Source organism: Pseudonaja textilis, chromosome 6, assembly GCF_049901715.1.
Source record: "Pseudonaja textilis isolate UNSWEBS1 chromosome 6, rPseTex1.2, whole genome shotgun sequence".
NCBI lineage: Eukaryota > Metazoa > Chordata > Lepidosauria > Squamata > Elapidae > Pseudonaja > Pseudonaja textilis.
In genome coordinates, this window is record NC_141995.1 from 3,881,443 (window position 1) to 3,904,494 (window position 23,052).

The window sequence follows — 23,052 nt, forward strand, 5'->3', positions numbered from 1 at the left end:
GGAAAGAAAGAGCGAAAGTAGGAGAGAGAAAAAATTAGGGAGAAGGGAAGGAAGAAAGGGAAAAAAAGGAAAAAAAGTAAAGAGGGAGGGGAGAAAGGAAGGAGATAGATGGGAAGAGAAGGAAGCAGGACGGAAGGAAAGAAAGAGACAAATTTGGGAGGAGAAGGAAGGAAGGAAAAGAGGGAAAAAAATAAAAGCGGGAGGGAGGGAGGAAAAAGGGAGGGAGAAAGGAAGGAGCGATGGGAAAAGGAAGAGAAGGAAGCAGGACAGAAGGAAAGGAAGACAAATATAGGGAGAGAGGGAGGAAGGAAAAGAAAGAAAAAGAGGGAGAGAAAAAGAAAGAAAGAAAACAGGATTCTCACTGGGAGAAGAAACACTCAGGTTTTCCAAGGGATTTTGGTGGTGGTGGGACCTTGGTCAATGACCGCAGCTTGCGAGGTGTGTGTTCTTTATTAATTACTTTTATTTCTGTGATTTGTTTTATCCCATTTTTATTACAGGAAGTCCTCCACTTATAACTCTTCATTTAGTGACCGCTCCAAGTTACAACGGCACTGGGGGTGGGGGGAAGTGACTTAGGACCACTTTTCACACTTAAAACGACCGTTGCAAGCATCCCCAGAGGGTCGTGCGATCCGAATTAAGACAGTTGGCAACTAGCTTCCATTTATGACGGCCGCAGCGCCCGGGGTGGTGGTGGCGGCGGGGTCACGTAATCCCCTTTTGCGACCTTCTGACGAGTCAATGGGGGAAGCCTGATTCGTTTAACAACCCTGTTACTGAATTAGGAACTGCAGCGATTCACTTAGCGACTGCGGCAAGTAAAACAGGGCAAAACGCACAACTTACAAGCATTTGTTTAGTGACCGAAGTTGCAATTAGCACTGGGGGGGGAGGAGTGACTTATGACCGGTTCTCACCCTTATGACTGTTGCACTTAACAACCATCTTGCTTAGCAACAGAAAGATTAGGCTCAATTACGGTCAGAGGCCAAACCCATTATGAGGTGCAGCGAATCCTTGACAACTCCAATATTTGATCCAGTGGAAGGGCTACCCTTTATCAGCGGCATCTTGGGTAAAGAGTAGGAACGTCCAAGCCGATCGCCTTGTAGTAAGGTCCCATGCAGAAAATCCAACCAAGCCTTGGGGGCGGGTTTGCAACTCTTTAAGTTCTATACCTGCAATCAATTTGGTTTTTATGCGTTTTTTTGGGGGGGTGGGGGTGTTGCACTTCAAGAAGTGAGGGGAGCCGAATGTCAACTCATAAAATATTTCTATGGTCTTTTTAGAGTTGCCAACAGAAAGGGAGGAGGGAAAGGGTTTTGCTTGGAAATCGAAAGTGCATCCCATACATAGTTTTTCAGAGATAGTAACTAGGTGACTGAAGTCTCTGCCGCGCAAAATTCTAACTGGAGAGCATGACTGATGACTCTGGGCTATGGATGTGTCCCATTGGAGAATATGAATTATGATACACCCAGAGAGGTGGGGGAAAACCAGGGTGTCAAGGGTGACAATGAATGATGTGCCTCAGAGTTGGCTGCACCCAAGTAGTGCCGGCATGTTAACTCCCAATAAATTTTTAAGTTTTGGCTCGAGACTCATGGTTTAATTGGGGTAGCTGCCGGAATCCTGACAGCTGGAGGAATTCCTGTGCTGTATCAAACGAACATTAAAGATTAATCAGCATTATTCATTACATATCCGGAGACGAAAAAGCAAGCCAAGCCAAATCGAAGCAAATCTTTTAGTGTATTGAAGGAGGCGGGAGAGATTTGCATAGAATTACAAAATTTGCAGGAAGAAGCGTGAACGGACGAAAAAAGGGCCTTCAAAAAGCAAAACTATCCGGTTTTTCAATCCCGGGTCAGGACAGCAGACAAGACTAAAACAAGGATTAATGATAGTCCGTCTGACAATCCGGGACTGGATTGCCGAAAAACGGAGGGACGGCCGAACACGTCGCAGCAGGCCAAGCAAACTCGGGTGCCGGGTTCGGATTCTGGCTTTTGGAGGCTGTGGGTCGAGGTCCAAACCCCGGAATCAACCCAGCCTGCTTGGGGGGAAGAGGGGGAAGGGCAGGGGTAGGGTTCAGCCGGTTTGGACCAGTTTGGGAGAACTGGATGTTAAATTTGCACCTGGTTCGCCGAACCGGTCACCCCTCCCGTCCCGTCCCCGGAGTCTCCACGCGGCCCGTTTCTGATGCAGGTTAAGTGCAGACTCCACGCAGAGGATCTGGGAGCGGGGGAAGTACAAAACCTTCCGGAAGTACAAAAGTCTGGAAACAGGAGCCTGGGGGAGGCTGTTTTCGCCCTCCCAGAGGCCTGAGGAAAGCCTCCGGATTCTGGGACAGGTGAAAAACAGCCCTCCCGGAAGTTCCAGTAGGCCACGCCCACCCTGGCCACGCCCACACAGCAACCAGGTAGAGAACTGGTCGCTGGGATTTTTGAAACCCACCCCTACGGGAGGGGGGGTGCCCCGTGGGACTTCAGGCCTGGCCTGTGGGTCTCCCCCAAAACACCCAGCCCAGCCAGCATCTTGAAATGGACCCCCGATATTTTCGGGCCCGGGCTGTTTTGCATAGCTGGAGACCACAGGGGGAGCAGAAAGAGAGAGAGAGTGAGCACAGGTAAACTTCGACTTACGACCACCTTGTTTAGTGACTGAAGTCAGCCCACGGCCCCCCAAAAAGGGCTTTTAAGACATGTTTGGTAGTTACGACCTTTCCAGCATCCCCCGTGGGATCGTAATTCGGATTGCTTGGCAACTGGTTCACATTTATGACCGTCGTTATGTCCCGTTGCAACATTCTGATAAAAGGGGGGGAAGCCCGATTTGCTTAACAACCGGGAGGGACTGACTTATCAACGGCGGCGATTCACTTAGCCACAGAGCAAAGTCATCCGAATGGGGACAAACTCCCCTTTGGCAAAATGTCTCACTGAACGACAGAAACTTAAGGCTCAATGGTGGTCATAAGTCGAGGACCAGCTGGATAGAAAACCAGGTTTATCTGCTTCGCTTCCCCGGGAAGACCAAGAGCTGCGGTTCGGGGCCAGGATTGGATTCTCACGGCCTTTAAGGCAAATACTGTCTCACTGGCTAGATGCAAACCTGGTTAGGATGGATGAGTTTTTGTTGAATCCTGGTCTGTTGGAAATGGACACCCAGATCTTCTGCTCCCTTCCAGGTTGGAGTGGCCAGGGGGCATCCATGCCCATTCAGGACCCAACCATTCCTTACTGGGCACCCTGTGGGTCAAGAGGATGGATACGGAGGTTGCTTTGAGCCCCTCCCTGGCCACCACATGTCCCCCCCACAACTTTCATCCTCCCAAGCCACCATCTAACCAGGATGCTGTTCCCAACACAGCCCAGGGCTCTAGAGGTGTCCCCCATTCGTCCCTTCCTCCCCCTCCCACCCTGGAGCCCAGATCAAACGTCCGTCATCTCGTCTTCCAGCTCAGCTCCGTCCGCCTCTCCTTCGACTTCCTCCTCCTCTTCCTCCTCCGACGTTACGTCCGGATCCTCGGCTTGAGCCAGGCACTTGGGGCAGGAACAGACGAACAGGTAGTTTTCCCTACAGAAATTTGGGGGAGGGGAGAACCGGGAGAGCGGGAAGGGGAGAGAGAGAGAGAGAGAGAGAGAGAAATTGGGAGAGTTTTCACGACACGGAAGATTTGCTGGGAATTGAAGGCGGGTGTGATGACCCAAAGGGGCGTGACACAAAAATAACAAAGTCACCAAAGTAGAATAAATTCCCTTTAATGCCTCCAACTTGGCCCCCAATGTCCAGTTATCCTCGGCTGGAGATCAAACTCTTCCAAAAACAGTCTACGAAGGGCAGAAATGCAGTCCGAACCCAAAGTAAAGATAATTAGAAATAAAAAAAGCCAACACAAACCACACTGAAGTAATTAACATGGCAGGCCGGGATGATAAATTGCAGACTTTCAAAGGATAATGCGGCACCCACAGTTGGGAGGACCCCAAAACCCAGATAAGCCTCGGCCAACATAAAGCACGCTGTGCTTCCAGCAAGGAGCTATTTAAATGCTCCACTTATATCTTGTTCTCCCAGCTGCAACTAATGAAAGGGATCAGGGCCCTTTTCTCTCCCGTAAGCCAGTTTGCTCCCTTCTCCGTTCCTCCCTGCGTGCCTTAGGATGAAGAGGGGGTGGCCTTCTTCTGAAGGCCCAGCTGGACTGTGCCCTTCCCCCATTTCTTCCACAGCCACTGGAGCCACACTCCCACTCCTGTCAGCTGCTCAACCTCCCCCCCAGAATCGGACTCTAACAAGGGCATGACAGCAGGCCTCGACTTATGACCGGGTACTTCGCTGGCAACGTCTCGCCATCAAGAAATTAAAAATACAATCCTTTGGGACATAGAACTATTCAGGTAGTCCTCGATTCACAACAGTTCATTTAGTGACCATTTGAACTTACAATGGCCCTGAAAAAAAAGTGACTAAGGGTTTCTTTTTCACACTTATGACTGCTGCAGCGTTCCCCAGGATCACATTTATCCAAATCCAGACCCTGGGCGACTGGTTCATATTTACGACGGCCACAGTGTGTCATGTGATCCCCTTTGGCGACCTTCAGACAAAGCCAAATCCATGGAGGAGCCAGTTTCACTTAGCGGCCGGGCTACTAACTTTCAACTGCAGCGATTCACTTAACAACCGAGGCAAGACAAGTTGTAAAATGGGTGACTTGATAAATGCGTCACTTTAACAGCAGAAATGTGGGGGCTGGATTGTGGTTGTAAGTCGAGGACCTGCCTGTAATGAGCGGGCTTCCCTTCTGGTCATAGGTTGAGGATATCCTAACCCAGGCTGAGCTGGAGGAAGGGGTCAAAGGTGTCATCAGCCTCAAGATTGCAGTCCCGGCCACTTTGAATTCCGCTGACTCTCATCTGGCTTGGACTGTTCAGATTCTCGTAGGGCGCAAATGCTTGCAATAAACCTTTATCCCTGTTTGAACTGCCTGGGATTCCTGATTCCCATGCTGGACAGCCCCCTACGGAAAGCCAGTCAACTCTCTTTCACCCCAGCCCACCTCACAGGGTGGTTGTTGTGGGGAAAATAAGAGAAAGAAGGATTAGGAGGGATGTGTTTGTGTGTGTGCTTGTGTGTGTTACGGACGGATGGGCAGATAGATAGATAGATAGATAGACAGACAGATGATAGACAGGATAGATAAATAGATAGATAAGAGATAGGTAGGTAGATAGATAGATAGATAGATAGATAGATAGATAGATAGATAGATAGATGGAAGAATGGATGGATGGATTGATAGACGGATACATACAAAGGCAAATAGATAGATAGATAGATAGATAGATAGATAGATAGATAGATAGATAGATAGATGATAGATAGATAGATAGATGATAGATAGATAGACAGACAGACAGACAGACAGACAGATAGGATAGATAGATAAAAGATAGATAGATTGTTGGGTATAACATTGATACACCAACTAAGTTTGGGTGAATAAATATATAAACCAAGGTTTGGGAGTTTGTAACTTGTAGCTTTAAGCACAAAACTGCTTGTAATTAACTAATTAAGGGTGCGGTTACAAATGGCAATAAAAAGGCAGTAAGAAAGCAATAACCTCTCTCTGCTTGTCATCTGCTTGCTACTGTTTTGTTTGCTACTGTTTGCTACAACTGTTTGAATACCTGAGCGAAAGGACTATTTCATTGATGTGCTGATATCCTGTGAATACTCAGCGTTGTCTTCAAAGAAGGTATCAGAGGAGAAGATATCTTTACAAGAAGATAAGGATATAGAACTGACTAGTAAATGGACTAAGTTACTGAAAGGATATATTTGTGAATGACATATGGACTGATTGACAATGTTTAAACTCTAATTGGATTAAACAACTATTTAACCTACAAACAGTGTTTTGTCATCAGTGTGTGTAAACCCCAGGGCCCTTCCTCTCTCATTTGGCTGCCTGGCTTGACTGCTGCTGCACATTCTGTTTGGGGGTTTGTCCCCAAACACTAACATAGATAATAGATTTTTGGGAGGTGGGCTGCAGGAACATTTGAGAAAGAAAAGGCTGCCAGGAGGATTTCAGCTGTGTGTGGAAATGTAATTTCTTAGGAGCCAGCTCTTTTGCTCCATCAATTTAACAATCCAGGAGTTTATAAATGCCAGGTTTGCCAGATAGATAGATAGATAGATAGATAGATAGATAGATAGATAGATAGATAGATAGATAGATAGATAGATAGATAGAGATGATAGATAGATGATAGATAGATAGATAGATAGATAGATAGATAGATAGATAGATAGATAGATAGATAGATAGATAGATAGATAGACAGACAGACAGACAGACAGATAGACAGACAGACAGACAGACAGACAGACAGATAGATAGATAGATAGATAGATAGATAGATAGATGGATAGGTAGGTAGGTAGACAGGATGGTAAATGGATGGATGGATAGGATGGTATATAGATGGATAGGTAGGTCAGTAGGTAGATAGAGATAGAAACAGGTCAACAGGTAGGTAGATAGATAGATAGATAGATAGATAGATAGATAGATAGATAGATAGATAGATAGAGATAGATAGATAGATAGATAGATAGATAGATAGATAGATAGATAGATAGATAGATAGATAGATCAAGCTGGCTGGCTGCCTGGCTGGATAGATGCATATATCAAGATGGATGGATGGATGGATGGAGAGACGATAGACAGACAGACAGACCCTCACTACTCACTGTAGGATTTTGCACCGGCTGTGCCGGCTCCGTTCTCTCTGGCAACAGTCCAGGTAGCTGATGCAGATCTCCTGGGTGGACGAAAACGCCGTTTGCAAAGGCCCCCAAAGCAGAAAAACGAGGTGCCTCCGCCACAGCCAAGACAGCCGGGGAGGGAAGGGGAAAGAGAGAGCGGCCTCCCTGGGGGAATTCTCCCCCAGGCTCTGCCGACAGATCACCTCACCTCTCCCCGGTGGATGTCCTCCACGGCCGTCAAATGCAGGACGAAATTGTTATCCGGGAAGGAGGCCTCGGCGTTGGGAAGACAGCTGTGGTTGCCTGTAAAAAGGAGCAGTTGAAGCCTTTGTCCGGATGAGGGGGAAGCGGTCCGGGGTGTCAAAGAGCAGAGACCCCTCCCCGGGAGGGGAAAGGGGGGGGGCGGAGAGGCGGTGCTGGGTACTCACAGCAGCTCTGGAGCATGTAGAGGCCGGAGCCTTCGCAGTTCAGGAAGTCCCCTGTCTCTAAAACCAAAGAGACCGAGAGAGAGACGGTTCAGAGAAAGACGGGGCGACGTGGAAGGGGCTGGACGAGGTTGGAAGGGGTGTGGAATCACGAGGCTCAAAAGCCGTCCCTGGGACCGAGAGAGGGAGAGGGGGAAGGAGATAGACGGGAGGGGTGGGGAAGAGGAGAAAAGGGGAAGGGAGGAGGGAGGGAAGGAAGGAGGGAAAGAAGGAGATGGATGGGAGGGATGGAGGATAGGAGAAAAAGGAGAGGGAGGGAGAGAAGGGAGGAAGGGAGGAAGGAAGGAAGGAAGGAAGGAAGGAAGGAAGGAAGGAAGGAAGGAAGGAAGGAAGGAAGGAAGGAAGGAAGGAGATAGCTGGGAGGGAGAAAAGAGGGAGGGAAGGGAGGAAGGAAGGGAGGAAGGAGATAGGTGGGAGGGAGGATGGGAGAAAAGGGGAAGGGAGGAGGGAGGGAAGGAAGGAGGGAAAGAAGGAGATAGATGGGAGGAATGGAGGATAGGATAAAAAAGAGAGGGAGGGAGGGAAGGGAGGAAGGAAGAAAGGAAGGAGATAGATGGGAGGGATGGAGGATAGGAGAAAAGGGGAAGGGGAGGGAGGGAGGAAGGAAGGAGGGAAGGAGATAGATGGGAGGGAGGATAGGAGAAAAAGGAGGGAGGGAGGGAAGGGAGGAAGGAGGGAAAGAAGGAGATAGATGGGAGGGAGGGAGGATAGGAGAAAAGGGGAAGGGAGGGAGAGAAGGGAGGAAGATAGGAAGGAAGGAAGGAAGGAAGGAAGGAAGGAAGGAAGGAAGGAAGGAAGGAAGGGAAGGAAGGAAGGAAGGAAGGAAAGATAGGGAAGGGAGGGAGGGTAGGAGAAAAGAGGGGAGGGAAGGAGGAGGGAGGGAGGGAGGGGAGGAAGGAGGAGATAGATGGGAGGAAAGGAGGATAGGAGAAAAGGGGGACGGAGGGAGGGAGGGAAGGAAGGAAGGAGGGAGGGAAATAGATGGGAGGAATGGAGGATAGGAGAAAGAGGAAGGGGAGGGAAGGAAGGAGATAGATGGGAGGGAGGATAGGAGAAAAGGGGGGCAGGGAGGGAGGGAAGAAATAGATGGGAAGGATGGAGGAATGGAGAAACGTAAGGAAGGAAAGCAGGAAGGTAGGAAAGAGAGGAAGAAGGATGAGAGGGGGAAGGAAGGAATGGAGAGGGGGATGAAGGGTGAGAGGCAGGAAGGAGATAGATGGAAGGAAGGATGGAGGAATGGAAGGAAGGAAGGAGAGAGAGAGAGAGATTGAGAGAGAGGTGGAAAGGACAGAGGGAGGGGTGGAAGGAAGGAAGGTTCGGACTCTTTGGAGGTCTTAGAAAGCATCTACTCAGCCCTTCCACCTCTGATCCACATGGTCTTCCCTGGATCTTCCAGCGCGTCATGAGTTGGGCAATGCTACCCCAACGTCCGGTAGTTTCTCCCCAATTTCCAGAACTCCCATGGAAGCCCCCTCCCCACAAGAACCCACCGAGCCTTCCCCCACCGTCCCATCCCGTCCCTTCCCCCCCAGCAGGGCAAGGACCTTCGAGGGGCTGGAGGTCTCCCCATCTGACTCACCCTTCTCGATGTCCTTGTACAGCTGGTCGATGAAAGCGTCCAACTCTTCCCGTTGTTGAATCGGGAGCTCCAAAGCGTCGCAGGCATGGACCCACTGACTCAGGGAGCTGCCGGGGGAGGAGGGGAGGGGAACGAGGGCGGGGGAGAGAGAGAAGCAAAGCCCACAACAAGTGGGATTATGAGTCTCAACCTGCCCTCAATTTCTAAGAACAATAACAATAACAATAATAATATCCTAAACAGACTGGTTAAAAAAAGATAATAGGGAAACATGTAGATTTAAACCTGAACTGTTTTTATTAGGGATGATATCAGAAAAAAAAAACCGGTAAGGAAAATATGTACTATATTTTGTATTACATGTCTTAGCGGCAGTGAGGATGATCTTCACACAATATTGGAAAGACGAAGAAACACCGCAAGATGAAGAGATAATTAAGATATCAGATGGTGCAGAAATGGATAGATTGACATTAAAAATCAAGCAGAAAGAAGGCACAGAATATGATCAAACATGAAATTTATTTTACCAATGGCTGGAAAAAAGGGGTGGAGAGTGAGAATGGAATCGGTATTGATAAGCAAATTAAATACCCAGACAACATGATGTTTGTTAAGCACTAAGAAATGTAATTAATAGAAACTTCATTACATTTATTTTTAAAAAAACCATCCTAAGCAAACCCCAAAATCCAGCCATCCCATCTACAACACACAATGTAAGGACTGCAACCACTATACAGAATACAGAATAGGTAGTCCTCAACATACGACCACAATGGAGCCCCAAATTTTTGTTGCTAAGTGAGACATTGGCAAGGGGAGCTTTGGTCCATTTTACGACCTTTCTTGCCACCGTTAAGCAAATCATTGCAATTGTGTTAACAACACGGTTGTTAAAGCGAATCTAGCTTCCTCCTTGACTCTGCTTGTCAGAAGACCTGATCCCGGGACACTACAACCGTCATAAATGAGAGACGGTTGCCAAGTGGCCAAATTTTGATCACATGACCCTGGGAATGCTGCAACAGACGTAAGTAGGAAAATTAAGTCATTGTTTTTCAGTGTCGTCGTGACTTTGAAAGGTCATTGAATAAACGGTCATAAATCGAGGACTGCCCATAGCTATTAAGTTTATATATTTGACTTACCTCGTCCCAATGCCTTGTCCGTTGGTCCCAACCAGGGCAAACAAAGACCGAAAGCCTTCGGGAGAAAACCACTGTAGGAGAGAAAAGAAGAATTGTACACATTGGGGAGGTGCAAATTGTGCCACATTCATATCCCTGATAATTGGTAAAATTTGCACTAAGCTTAAACTATTTGAACTGAGTTCTGCATGATATGGGGAAAACGGCTCAGCTTTCCAGAGGAAGGTTTTCGGAGAATGGCCCAAACAGCAGCCCAGAAACAATGCATGTCTTCAGGAGGGCCAACTTTCAGATAGGTGGCCTTCAACTCCCAGAATTCCTCAGTCAGCACATGTGGACTTCAACTCCCAGAATTCCCCAGTCAACACATGTGGCCTTCAACTCCCAGAATTCCCCAGTCAGCACATGCGGCCTTCAACTCCCAGAATTCCCCAGTCATCACATGTGGCCTTCAATTCCCAGAATTCCCCAGTCAGCACATGTGGCCTTCCACTCCCAGAATTCCCCAGGCAACACATGTGGCCTTCCACTCCCAGAATTCCTCAGTCAACACATGTGGCTTTCAACTCCCAGAATTCCTCAGTCAGCACATGTGGTCTTCAACTCCCAGAATTCCCCAGTCAACACATGTGGCCTTCCACTCCCAGAATTCCCCAGTCAACACATGTGGCCTTCAACTCCCAGAATTCCTCAGTCAGCACATGTGGCCTTCAACTCCCAGAATTCCCCAGTCAGCACATGTGGCCTTCAACTCCCAGAATTCCCCAGGCAACACATGTGGCCTTCCACTCCCAGAATTCCTCAGTCAACACATGTGGCCTTCAACTCCCAGAATTACTCAGTCAGCACATGTAGCCTTCAACTCCCAGAATTCCCCAGTCAGCACATGTGGCCTTCAACTCCCAGAATTCCCCAGGCAACACATGTGGCCTTCCACTCCCAGAATTCCTCAGTCAACACATGTGGCCTTCAATTCCCAGAATTCCTCAGTCAGCACATGTGGCCTTCAACTCCCAGAATTCCTCAGTCAACATATGTGGCCTTCAACTCCCAGAATTCCTCAGTCAGCACATGTGGCCTTCAACTCCCAGAATTCCTCAGTCAACACATGTGGCCTTCAACTCCCAGAATTCCCCAGTCAGCACATGCGGCCTTCAACTCCCAGAATTCCCCAGTCAGCACATGTGGCCTTCAACTCCCAGAATTCCTCAGTCAACATATGTGGCCTTCAACTCCCAGAATTCCTCAGTCAACATATGTGGCCTTCAACTCCCAGAATTCCTCAGTCAACATATGTGGCCTTCAACTCCCAGAATTCCTCAGTCAGCACATGTGGCCTTCAACTCCCAGAATTCCTCAGTCAACACATGCGCCTTCAACTCCCAGAATTCCTCAGTCAGCACATGCGGCCTTCAACTCCCAGAATTCCCCAGTCAGCACATGTGGCCTTCAACTCCCAGAATTCCCAGTCAGCACATGTGGCCTTCAACTCCCAGAATTCCTCAGTCAACATATGTGGCCTTCAACTCCCAGAATTCCCCAGTCAGCACATGTGGCCTTCAACTCCCAGAATTCCTCAGTCAGCACATGTGGCCTTCAACTCCCAGAATTCCACCCAACTTGAAGCATGCTAGCTGGAGATTTCTGAGACTTGAAGTCCGCGGATCTTTAAGTTGCCAAGGTTAAGACACACTGCGTTCTCAGCTGGGAAAGGATCCAAAATCTCTCCCCAGCCTTTCCAAAATGGCTTTTTCACCCCAAAATGGCTTTTTCTCCCCAAAATCTTGTTGATGGAAGTTGCACACTCCTGGCCAAGATATTTCTCTATAAGGAAGCACGCAAATTAATCCCACCCGTGTTTCTCTTCCTGTGAAATGTCTTGAGTCATGGAATTACACGTGGTCCTAAACAGTTTGTTTAGCGACCGTTCAAAGTTAGAACAGAACTGAAAAGTGTGAGTTATGAACTTTTTTCACTTATAACCACTACAGCTTCTCCATGGTCAGGTGATTAACACTGAGATGCTTGGCAACTGACTCATATTTATGACCGTTGCGGACTCCTGGGGTCACGTGATCCCCTTTTGCAACCTCTGACAAGCAATGGGGAAGCCGGATTCACTTAATAACTGGGTTACCAACTTAACAGCTGCAGTGATTCACTTAACAACGGTGGCAAGACCATGGGGCAAAATTCACTCAACTGCCTTGATTAGCAGAGGAAATTTTGGGCTCAAATGAGATGGTCAGTCAAGGATTACCTGTCTAGTCCCTGCACTGGTTGAAGGGGGCCTACAATGGCTGGACAGGTGTGAGGTTTACCTTGTTGAGATGGTCATCATAAAGAGCCTCTGTGAAAAGCATCCGCAGGACTTCGAGTTGGCCCTGGAAGGAGAAGGAGGAGAAGAAACTCGGTCTTACTGACTGCATCTGCACCACACAAAACCTGGCTAGTGAACTAACCCGGATATGGGTTCAGATGGAAAGTGAGAAAGCGCACAAAGGTACCCAGGGAGGGCTGGGTAGCACCGCACACCTGCAACCACAAAGATGCTTCGAAATTGGAACAGAGCATTTCTTTCCAAATCTTTAAAGCAGCCACATCTTTCCCTAACCCAAACTTTTTAAAGTAGCTGCATTCTTTTGCTAACTGAAACTTTTTAAAGTACACATTCTTTTCCTAACTGAAACTTTTAAAAGCAGCCGTGTCATTCCCTAACCCAAACTTTTTAAAGTAGCCGCATCTTTCCCTAACCCAAACTTTTTTCAGCAGCCACATCTTTCCCAAACCGAAACTTTTAAAAGCAGCCACATCTTTCCCTAACTGAAACTTTTTAAAGTAGCCGCATCTTTCCCTTACCAAAACTTTTAAAGCAGTCGCATCATTCCCTAATCGAAACGTTTTTTAAAAAGCAGCCACGTCTTTCCCTAACTGAAACTTTTAAAGTAGCCGCATCTTTCCCTTACCAAAACTTTTAAAGCAGTCGCATCATTCCCTAACCAAAACTTTTTAAAAAGCAGCCACGTCTTTCCATAACTGAAACTTTTTAAAGTAGCCACATCTTTCCCTAACCAAAACTTTTTAAAGCAGCCGTGTCATTCCCTAATCCAAACTTTTTAAAGTAGCCGCATCTTTCCCTAACCAAAACTTTTTAAAGCAGCCGCATCTTTCCCAAACCGAAACTTTTTAAAGCAGCCGCATCTTTCCCAAACCGAAACTTTTTAAAGCAGCCACGTCTTTCCCTAACTGAAACTTTTTAAAGCAGCCACGTCTTTCCCTAACTAAAACTTTTTAAAGTAGCCGCATCTTTCCCTTACCAAAACTTTTTAAAGCAGTCGCATCATTCTCTAACCGAAACTTTTTAAAACAGCTGTGTCTTTCCCTAGCCAAAACTTTTTAAAGCAGCTGTGTCTTTCCCTAACCAAAACTTTTTAAAGCAGCCATGTCTTTTCTTCGGAATGAAGTGAGCACTGTCAGCACAAACCCACAGACTCCAGATTAATTTCCAAGGATGCCTTCTGCGGCAAAATTTGAACAGCCTGCTGTGGACACTCTCACAAAATGACTCCAGTGGGAGACCCACGGCCTACCTAGGGCCCTCCTTAGCTCCCTTGTAAGTTTCTCCCTCTGCCCTTGCTAAATTCTGTCTTGGCACAACTAACCCTGGAGCAGAAGGCTTTCCCCATTTTTAATTTAATTTCAAGCGAGCATTCGGAGAGAGAAATGTTGCATCTGCACCAACATTACTGCAACTACAATGTGATTCCTCCAAGAGAGAGAAAACTGTAATGTTTTGATTTGACATTTGCATCGTTTAATAGATTTAAAAACAGAAATATGGCATGGCAAAAGAGAAGGGAGTGGGGTGTAGGAGGAGGAAGAGGAGGAGGAGGGAAAGAGGAGGAAAAAGAGGACCAAGAGAAAGAAGGAGGAGGAGGAGGAGAAGGAAGAAAAGAAGGGAGAAGGGAGGAGTAAAAGGAAAAGAAGAGGAGGAGGAGGAAGGAGAAAAGAAGGGGAGGGTAGGGGGAGGAGGAGGAGGGGAAGAGGAAGAAAAAGAGGAATAGGAGAAAGAAGAGGAAGAGAAGGAGGAAGAAAAGAAGGGAGGAGCAGAAGGAGAAGAAGAGGAGGAAGGAGAAAAGAAGGAGAGGGTAGGGAGAGGAGGAAGAGAAAGAGAAGGAGGAGGAAAAAGAAAACAGGAGAAAAAGGAGGAAGAGGAGGAGGAAGGAGAAAAGAAGGAGAGGGTAGGGAGAGGAGGAAGAGAAAGAGAAGGAGGAGGAAAAAGAAAACAGGAGAAAAAGGAGGAAGAGGAGGAGGAAGGAGGAAGGAGAAAAGAAGGAGAGGGTAGGGCGAGGAGGAAGAGAAGGAGGAGGAGGGGAAGAGGAGGAAAAAGAAAACAGGAGAAAGAAGAGGAGGAGGAAAAGAAGAGGAGGAGGAGGAGGAGGAGGAGGAAAAAGAAGAACAGGAGAAAAAGGAGGAAGAGGAGGAGGAGGAAGGAAGAGGAAGAGGAGGAGGAGGAAGTGGAGGTAGCACACCATGGCCATCTCTGATCCTTTCTTTGAAAAACTGTCCTCACCTTAAATTTGTCTCCCAGCAACTTGTGAATGATCTCTTCTTCCTCGTTGGCGGTTTTATTGCAGAACTGAGAAAAAAGTTTGATCCACCACTCTTTGTCTTTCGCCTGGAACAAAATGAAGTTTCACTCGACGACCCCTTAGTGAAACGGAATTAGCGACAGTCTCACTCAGCAGCAGGAATTTGGGGGCTGAACTGTGGTCGTAGCTCGAGGACTAGCCGTACTCCCAGGAGGCTTAGCCTGCAGGGGCCCCGTCCTCACTGGCGGGCACAGCCCATACGTACCTGCTTGACGGTTGCCACCATCCTGGCCATCAACATAATGCTCGCAGTCTCCGGGGGTAGTGGATGTTCCTAGACAGGAGAAGCGGGGGGTTTGTTTTTGTTTTTAAAAAGGAAATTCCAGAAACTTCCAGAGACAAAATGGACATTTTGAGCCAACCCCTTGGAGAGAGAAAGTAATGACCCACAGATTGGCTTTGCAAGATGCAACGCATAGCCTGCAACCGACCCTAACCCCTTGCGAGAGACCCTGGCAATATATATTGGATTTCGTGATGATGATCATGATTTTATCACTTCTTGCTTGTATGTACACTTCTGCAGAGGAGACAAATTCCTTGTGTGTCCAGTCACACTTGGCCAAGAAAGAATTCGGTTCTGTTCCATTCTATTTTCTATATTCTCTTCTCTTCTACACCATGCCATGCCATTCTGCTTCTATTCTATTCTATTCTATTCTATTCTATTCTATTCTATTCTATTCTGTTCTATTCTATTCTATTCTATTCTATTCTATTCTATTCTATTCTACATTCTACTCCATTCTATTTTCTGTTCTATTCTACTCTATTCTGTTTTCTGTTCTATTCTACATTCTATTCCATTCTATTTTCTTTTCTATTTTCTATTTTGTTCTGTTCTATTCTATTCTATTCTATTCTACATTCTACTCCTATTTTCTTTTCTATTCTGTTCTATTTTGTTCTGTTCTGTTCTGTTCTGTTCTGTTCTATTCTATTCTACATTCTATTCCATTCTACTTTCTTTTCTATTTTCTATTCTATTCTGTTATTCCATTCCATTCCATTCTATTCCATTTTCTGTTCTATTCTACATTCTAGTCTATTCTATTCTATTTTCTTTTCTATTTTCTATTCTATTCTACTCTATTCTATTTTCTGTTCTATTCTACATTCTATTCCATTCTATTTTCTTTTCTATTTTCTATTCCATTCCATTCTAATCTACATTCCATTCCATCCTATTCCCTACAAAAGCCATTTTGGAAGAATTGTGCAGCTGCTTCAAAGCAGTTCCTCTTGAACCCGAACCCGAACACACATACACACACACACACACACACACACACAGACACATACACACACACCTCTTACCTCCAAGCTTCCTGCAGTTTGTTGAGAGGATGACCGGGGTCTTGCTTGGAGGGTCCCAGGCAGAGAACCTGATGGTACTGATTCCACGCGGCCTGGCGGCACTCAGAACTGCAGTAATCCACCTGGGAAGCAACAAGACAGCAACACGAAGAAAAGTCACACTGCCATCGCAGGTGGTCCTCGGCTTACGACCACAACTGAGCCCCAAAATTCCCATAGCTCAGCAAAGACAATTAAGCGAGCCAGTTGGCAAAGCTTCTAAATTTTTGATCCCATGACCACGGGGGAGGCTGCAACGGTCGTTAAGTGTGAAAAAAGGGGTCGTCAGTTACTTTGTTCAGTGCCGTTGTAACTTTGAACAGTCACTAAATGAATGGTCGTTAAGTGGAGAGCAACCTGCAAAGGAGAATATTTGTAGCTCGAGGTGGTCTCTGAGCCGGGTGCTTTTCTTGAAGAGATTCCGTAACCCCACTAGGTAACCTCATCAATGCTAGAAACTGCGGGGTGTCAACTCATAAAATATTTCTCTGGTCTTTTTAGAATTGCCAATAGAAAGGGAGGGGGGAGCAGTGAGGCAGCTTGGAAACCGAAAGCGCATTCCATAAATAGTTTTTCAAAGATAGTGACGAGGTGACTGAAGTTCCTGCCGCGCAAAGATCTAACTAGAGAGCCTGACTGATGACTCTGGGCTATGGAGGTGTCCCATTGGAGAATATGAATTAGGATACACCCAGAGGGGTGTGGGGGGGGAAACCAGGGTCAAGGGTGACAAGGAATGATGTGTCTCAGAGTCAACCACACCCAGGCAGTGTCGGACATGTGAACTCCCAATAAATCCTTTTGAAGTTTTGGAAGTTTGGCTCGAGACTCATAATTTAATTGGGTGGGGAGGGGGTAACTGCTGGAATCCTGCCATGGGGTTTAAAGAGAGGGGGAGGAGCAGGAGGAGGAGGGGGAAGAGGAGGAGCAGGACAACAACAACAACAACAACTATGAGGTCCATGGTACTTTCGGAGTTGGAGGTTTCTTGCAGGCATTTCAGGACGCAACTAGGTAACACCATCAGTGCTAGAAGGGGGGTGGGGTTTGCAGGGGGGAGGAGGAGGAGGAGGAAAGGAGGAGGAGGAAAAAGGAGGAGAAAGGGAAGGAAAAGAGGAGGAGGAAACGAGGAGGAGGAGAAGGAGAAGGAAAGGAGGAAGAAGAGGAGGGAAGGAGGATGAGCGATGACTGTGGAGTCCCTGGTGCTCTCTGAGCTTGGTGGTTTTTCTTGCAGGCATTTTATGACCCAAGTAGGTAACATCATCAGTGCTAGAAGGGAGTGGGATTTGCAGGGAGGAAAAGGACAAGGAGGAGGAGGAGGAGAAGGAAAAGAGGGAGGAGGAGGAGGAGGAGGAGGAAAGAGGAGGAGGAGAAGGAAAAGAGGAGGAGGAGGAGGAGGAGAAGGAAAGAGGAGGAGGAGGAGGAGAAGGAAAAGAGGAGGAGGAGAAGGAAAAGAGGAGGAGGAGAGGAGGACTGTGGAGTCCCTGGTGCTGTCTGAGCTTGGTGATAAGGCTTTGCCATTACAAATGACTTTAAAAAAAAAATTAATAGCATGCAAACACACACACACACACACACACACACACACACACGCACGCACGCACACAATGCTGGTTTACCTGGCAGCCGGGACAGCACTGATGGAGCTCTTTTCGAATGCTGCATTTCTCTGGGTGAGGAAGGAGCTGGAATCTTCCCAGCAGCCTCTGAGCATTTTCCTCAGCAGTTTCTAGGGCGCGTAAGCAGTGGTCACAGGCTAAAAGGGAGGGGGGGGAGGTTGCAAATAATAATAATAATAATAATAATAATAATAACAACAACAACAACAACAACCCGCCCCCGAGGTGTTAGAATTGTCATGAATGGACAAAGGAATATCCCAATCGACGAACCAGCAAGAAGAAAACCACCCCCACAGCAAGACTGACAGGTCTTCAAGCCAATAGAATATAAACAGAGAACAACCCCCCCATACACACACTCCCCTCTAGCCCTGATGGTGTTACCTAGTTAGGCTATGAGATGTCTGAAAGAAAACAACCAAGCTAGAGAGCGCAAGGACTCACAGCCCTCCCTCTCCTTTCTCCTTTTCCATAAAATTCACTTCCTTCTAAGCGCTGATGAAGCTACCTAGTTGGGTCATGAAACGTCTTGCAAGAAAGCAACCAAGCTCAGAAAACCCCGAGGATCCAACTGACCACCTCCTCCTCACAAACACCACTCCTTCTGCCACTGATGATGTGACTTAGTTTGGTAATGAGATGTCTGCAAGGAAACAGCAAAGCTCAAACAGCACCAAGGACCCCCACAGTCCTCCCGCTCCCCCTCCTCTCCACAAACCTTACTCCCTTCTAGCCCGGAAAATGTTCCCTAGTTGGGTCATGAGATGTCTTGCAAGAAAGCAACCAAGCGCAGAGAGCACCAAGGACCCCACCGTCTTCCCTTTCTCTTCCTCCTCCTCCTCCTCCTCCTTCCCCTCTCCTCTTCCTCCTCCTCTCCCTGCATCCCTCTCTCCTCCAGCACTGATGGTGTTCCCTAGTTGGGTCATGAGATGTCTTGCAAGAAAGCAACCAAGCGCAGAGAGCACCAAGGACCCCACCGTCTTCCCTTTCTCTTCCTCCTCCTCCTCCTCTCTCCCTCCCTCTCCTCTTCCTCCCATCCCACTCTCCTCCAGCACTGATGGTGTTCCCTAGTTGGGTCATGAGATGTCTTGCAAGAAAGCAACCAAGCGCAGAGAGCACCAAGGACCCCACCGTCTTCCCTTTCTCTTCCTCCTCCTCCTCCTTCCCCTCTCCTCTTCCTCCTCCTCTCCCTGCATCCCACTCTCCTCCAGCACTGATGGTGTTCCCTAGTTGGGTCATGAGATGTCTTGCAAGAAAGCAACCAAGCGCAGAGAGCACCAAGGACCCCACAGTCTTCCCTTTCTCTTCCTGTTGGGTCATGAGATGTCTTGCAAGAAAACTACCAAGCTCAGAGAGCACCAAGGACCCCACCGTCTTCCCTTTCTCTTCCTCCTCCTTCCCCTTTCCCCTCTCTCCCTGCATCCCACTCTCCCCTAGCACTGATGATGTTGCCTAGCTGGGTCATGAAACGTTTGCGAGAAAACCACACCCACCACAATCAGAAACACCAATCGTGCAACGGTGGGACACTGCAAATGGTCACAAGCGTGGCCCAGTTGTTGTGTATCCAAACCCATGACCAGGAACATGCCACATGCACCGTCCCTGTGAGGACAGGTTGCCCCTCATCCACTTACCTCTGTATTTATACAAAGCATTCCAAAGAAACTGAGCTGACACCACAGGTTTTTCCACGAAAATCGTGTCCCCTTTCCTGATGTTCTGGGTGGCAAAAAGCCCTTTGCCCTTTAATTGGAGAAAAATGAAGTAGAATTCAGGAAATGTCCAAAGCTGGTCCTTTGCAGGAAGGGTGAGCTGGACGCAGGGGTCTTCAAACTTGACAGTCCTTCCCAGCCCTTCTCTTCATTCAACTAGACGTACCCAGTTCCTGCAACCGCTCTTGCATATGTTTTATCCTCCAGTCCCCTAATCCTCTTTGTGGCTCTTCTCTGCACTCTTTCTAGAGCAAGGGTCTTCCAACTTGACAGCTTTTAAGACTAGTGGACTTCAACTCCCAGAATGCCTCCTCCAGTCACGTTAGCACAGGAATTCTGGGAGTTGAAGTCCACAAGTCTGAAACTGGTCAAGTTGGAAGACCCTTGGGGTAGCCAGATGAAAGGAAGGGAGAGAGAGGAATAGATGATTGATAGGATGGATGGATAGATAGATAGATAGATAGATAGATAGATAGATAGATAGATAGATAGATAGATAGATAGATATGGATGATATAGGTTACATAAAAATCTAGATACAGAACTAGATAGAGAGATAAATAGAGAGACAGAGAGTGTATGGCAGGCTGGCTAGCTGGATGATAGACAAACAGAGGATGGGTGACATAGATTATATAAAGATCTAGAGCAGGGGTCTTCAAACTTGACAGCTTTAAGACTTGTGGACTTCAACTCCCAGAATTCCTCCTCCAGTCCATGTTAGCTCAGGAATTCTGGGAGTTGAAGTCCACAAGTCTTAAACTGGCCAAGTGGGAAGACTCTTGTGATAGATGACGGATGGATGGACAGATAGATAGAGATGGATGGGTGGGTGGATGTATGTATGTATGTATGGATGGATGGATGGATAGATAGATAGATAGATATGGATGATATAGGTTACATAAAAATCTAGATACAGAACTAGATAGAGAGATAAATAGAGAGACAGAGAGTGTATGGCTGACTGGCTAGCTGGATGATAGACAGACAGAGGATGGGTGACATAGATTATATAAAGATCTAGAGCAGGGGTCTTCAAACTTGAGTTTTAAGACTTGTGGACTTCAACTCCCAGAATTCCTTCTCCAGTCATGTTAGCGCAGGAAGTCTGGGAATTGAAGTCCGTAAGTCTTAAACTTGCCAAGTTGGAAGACCCTTGTGATAGAGGATGGATGGATGGATAGAAATGGAGGGATGGATGAGGAGAGGATAGATAGACAGACAGACAGATGATAGATCAGGGGTCTTCAAACTTGGCAGCTTTAAGCCTTGTGGACTTCAACTCCCAGAATTCCTCCTCCAGTCATGTTAGCTCAGGACTCCTGGGAGTTGAAGTCCAAAAGTCTTAAACTTGCCAAGTTGGAAAACCCTTGAGCTGGAGAAATCAGTTCTTACCTAGTTGTCCTGGGGGAGGTTATCTCAGAGAAGACCACCCAAAACATCTCTTTTAGAAGGAAGACCAACAGACAACCCCTTCCCCCAAGGAGTCTGGAAGATAGGTGGGCTCCAACTCCCAGAATCCCCCAGGCTGCAAGCTTTAAGAAGGGTAAATTCCAATTGCAGAATTCCAATTCCAGAAATCCTCAGCCCAAGTGCTTTAAGACAAGGGTCTCCAACCTTGGCGACTTTAAGCCTTGCGGACTTCAACTCCCAGAATTCCTCAGCCAGCTTTCAACCATCTTAAAAGCAAACCCGGCTGAGGAATTCTGGGAGTTGAAGTCCGCAAAGCTTAAAGTCGCCAAGGTTGGTGACCCCTGGTTTAAGACCTATGGGCATCCACTCCCAGAATTCCCCAGCTGGTGTGCTTTAAGATGGGTGGACTCCAACTCCCAGCATTCCCAGCCAGAGAGAGAGAGAGAGAGAGGTCAACTTGTTTTCCAAAGCACCAGAAGGCAAAAAAAGAAGCAGCAAGGGATAGAAACTAATCCAGAAAACAAGCCAGGAGTAAGGAGAGATTTCCTGACAGTGAGCACAATTAACCAGTGGAACCGCCTGCCACCAGAAGTTGTGGCTGCTCCATCACTGGAGGTTTTTAAGAAGAGACTGGACTGGTATAGGGTCTCCTGCCTGAACAGGGGGGGTCGGACTAGAAGACCTCCGAGGTCCCTTGGATCGATCGATCGAGTGACAAGAAGGGAGACGCCGCTGCTCAGGAAACCCACCCCCATATATAGATCATTCGGGCAAGGATCTCAAGGGATCGAGTCGCAATCGGGTCTCTCTTTCCATCACCCCCCCCACCCCCTCCTGCCCAGCCTCACTGGAAGTAGCCAATGCTGCCTTAGCTTCGGACGATTCCGACGATCCGGGCCGGGCGCACGTGGCCAAAGCCCCCGGCCGCAGCCCAGGCAGGGAGAAGGGGAAGGGGGGGTGTCCCCCCACACGGCCAGTCCACCTGCCCCTCCCCCGGCTCCCTGCCTCCCCATAGGAAGAAGTGCAGCCGGGCAGCCCAACCGGAGCCCCCCCCACCGCCAGCCCGGCGCTGTTGCTGCTGCTGCTGCAGTTGCTGCGGGCGCCCGGTTGCCGATGCGGGTCGGGGCTGTGCGGGCTCACCTTGGCGCTGCCGGTCAGGCGCAGCTCCAGGGCGCGGCGGGCTTGGCCGGGGGGCGCCTCCAGGCAGAAGGCGAAGGGGTCGCCGCTGGGAGCCGCCATCTTCGCCCCGCTCGGGAGGAGGAGGAAGAGGAGGAGGAGGAGGAGGAAGAAGAGCAGGAGGAGGAGCCGCCTGGGCCGGCCCAGCGTCGCAGCGCCGCCCTCCAAGCCGGCGCCCGCTGGATGGACAAAGGGAGAGAGAGAGAGAGGGAAGGAGAGGTGTAGACGGAGAGAGAGAAAGAGATGGATATATATAATACGGAGGGAGGGAGGGATGGATGGATGGATGGAGGAAGGGATGGCTGGAGGGATAGAAGAAAGGAGAGATGAGGACAGAGAGAGAAAAAGAGGAATGGATACACACACACACACACATACATGGAAGGAGGGAAGGAAGGAGAGATGTAGACGGCTATATAGAGGGAGGGAGGGATGAAGGGATGGATGGAGGGATAGAAGAAAGGAGAGATGAGGACAGAGAAAGAGGAATGGATATATATATGGAGGGAGGGAGGGATGAATGGATGGAAGAAGGGATGGCTGGAGGGATAGAAGAAAGGAGAGATGAGGACAGAGAGAAAAAGAGGAATGGATACACACACACACATACATGGAAGGAGGGAAGGAAGGAGAGATGTAGACAGCTATATAGAGGAGGGAGGGATGAATGGATGGATGGAGGAAGGGATGACTGGAGGGATAGAAGAAAGGAGAGATGAGGACAGAGAAAGAGGAATGGATATACACACACACACACATATACATACATACATACATACGGAGGAGGGAAGGAAGGAGATGTAGACAGCTATATAGGAGGGAGGAATGAGAAATAGAAGGACAGAGGGAAAAAGAGATGGATATATGGTATAAGGAGGGAGGGATTGAGGGATAGAGGAAAGGAGGGAGGGAAAGATGTAGAAGGAGAGAGGGGAGAGAAAGAGATGTAGATGATGGATGGATGAAGGGATGGATGGGTTGAAGGAGCGGGTGGGTGGGAGGAGAGATGGAGATGGAGAGAGAAAGAGAGATGGATATATAAGAGGGAAGGAGTGAGATAGATTGAGGGAGGGAGGGAAGAAGAGATGTGGACGGAGAGAGGAAAGAGATGTAG

At 48.0% G+C, this 23,052-nt stretch overlaps 1 protein-coding gene across 1 annotated transcript; it reads right to left on the minus strand.

The window, feature by feature from the left end:
* Nucleotides 1-1,736: 1,736 nt before the first annotated feature.
* On the minus strand, nucleotides 1,737-22,019 carry SMYD5 (SMYD family member 5). The gene is given in 14 exon segments (XM_087935697.1): nucleotides 1,737-3,582; nucleotides 6,772-6,842; nucleotides 6,995-7,089; nucleotides 7,215-7,271; nucleotides 8,851-8,957; nucleotides 10,002-10,072; nucleotides 12,323-12,385; nucleotides 14,575-14,679; nucleotides 14,859-14,917; nucleotides 14,920-14,927; nucleotides 15,971-16,092; nucleotides 17,629-17,765; nucleotides 19,269-19,377; nucleotides 21,903-22,019. Coding segments are annotated over 14 exon segments (1,248 nt in total). The 5' UTR covers nucleotides 22,002-22,019; the 3' UTR covers nucleotides 1,737-3,437.
* Nucleotides 22,020-23,052: the final 1,033 nt, after the last annotated feature.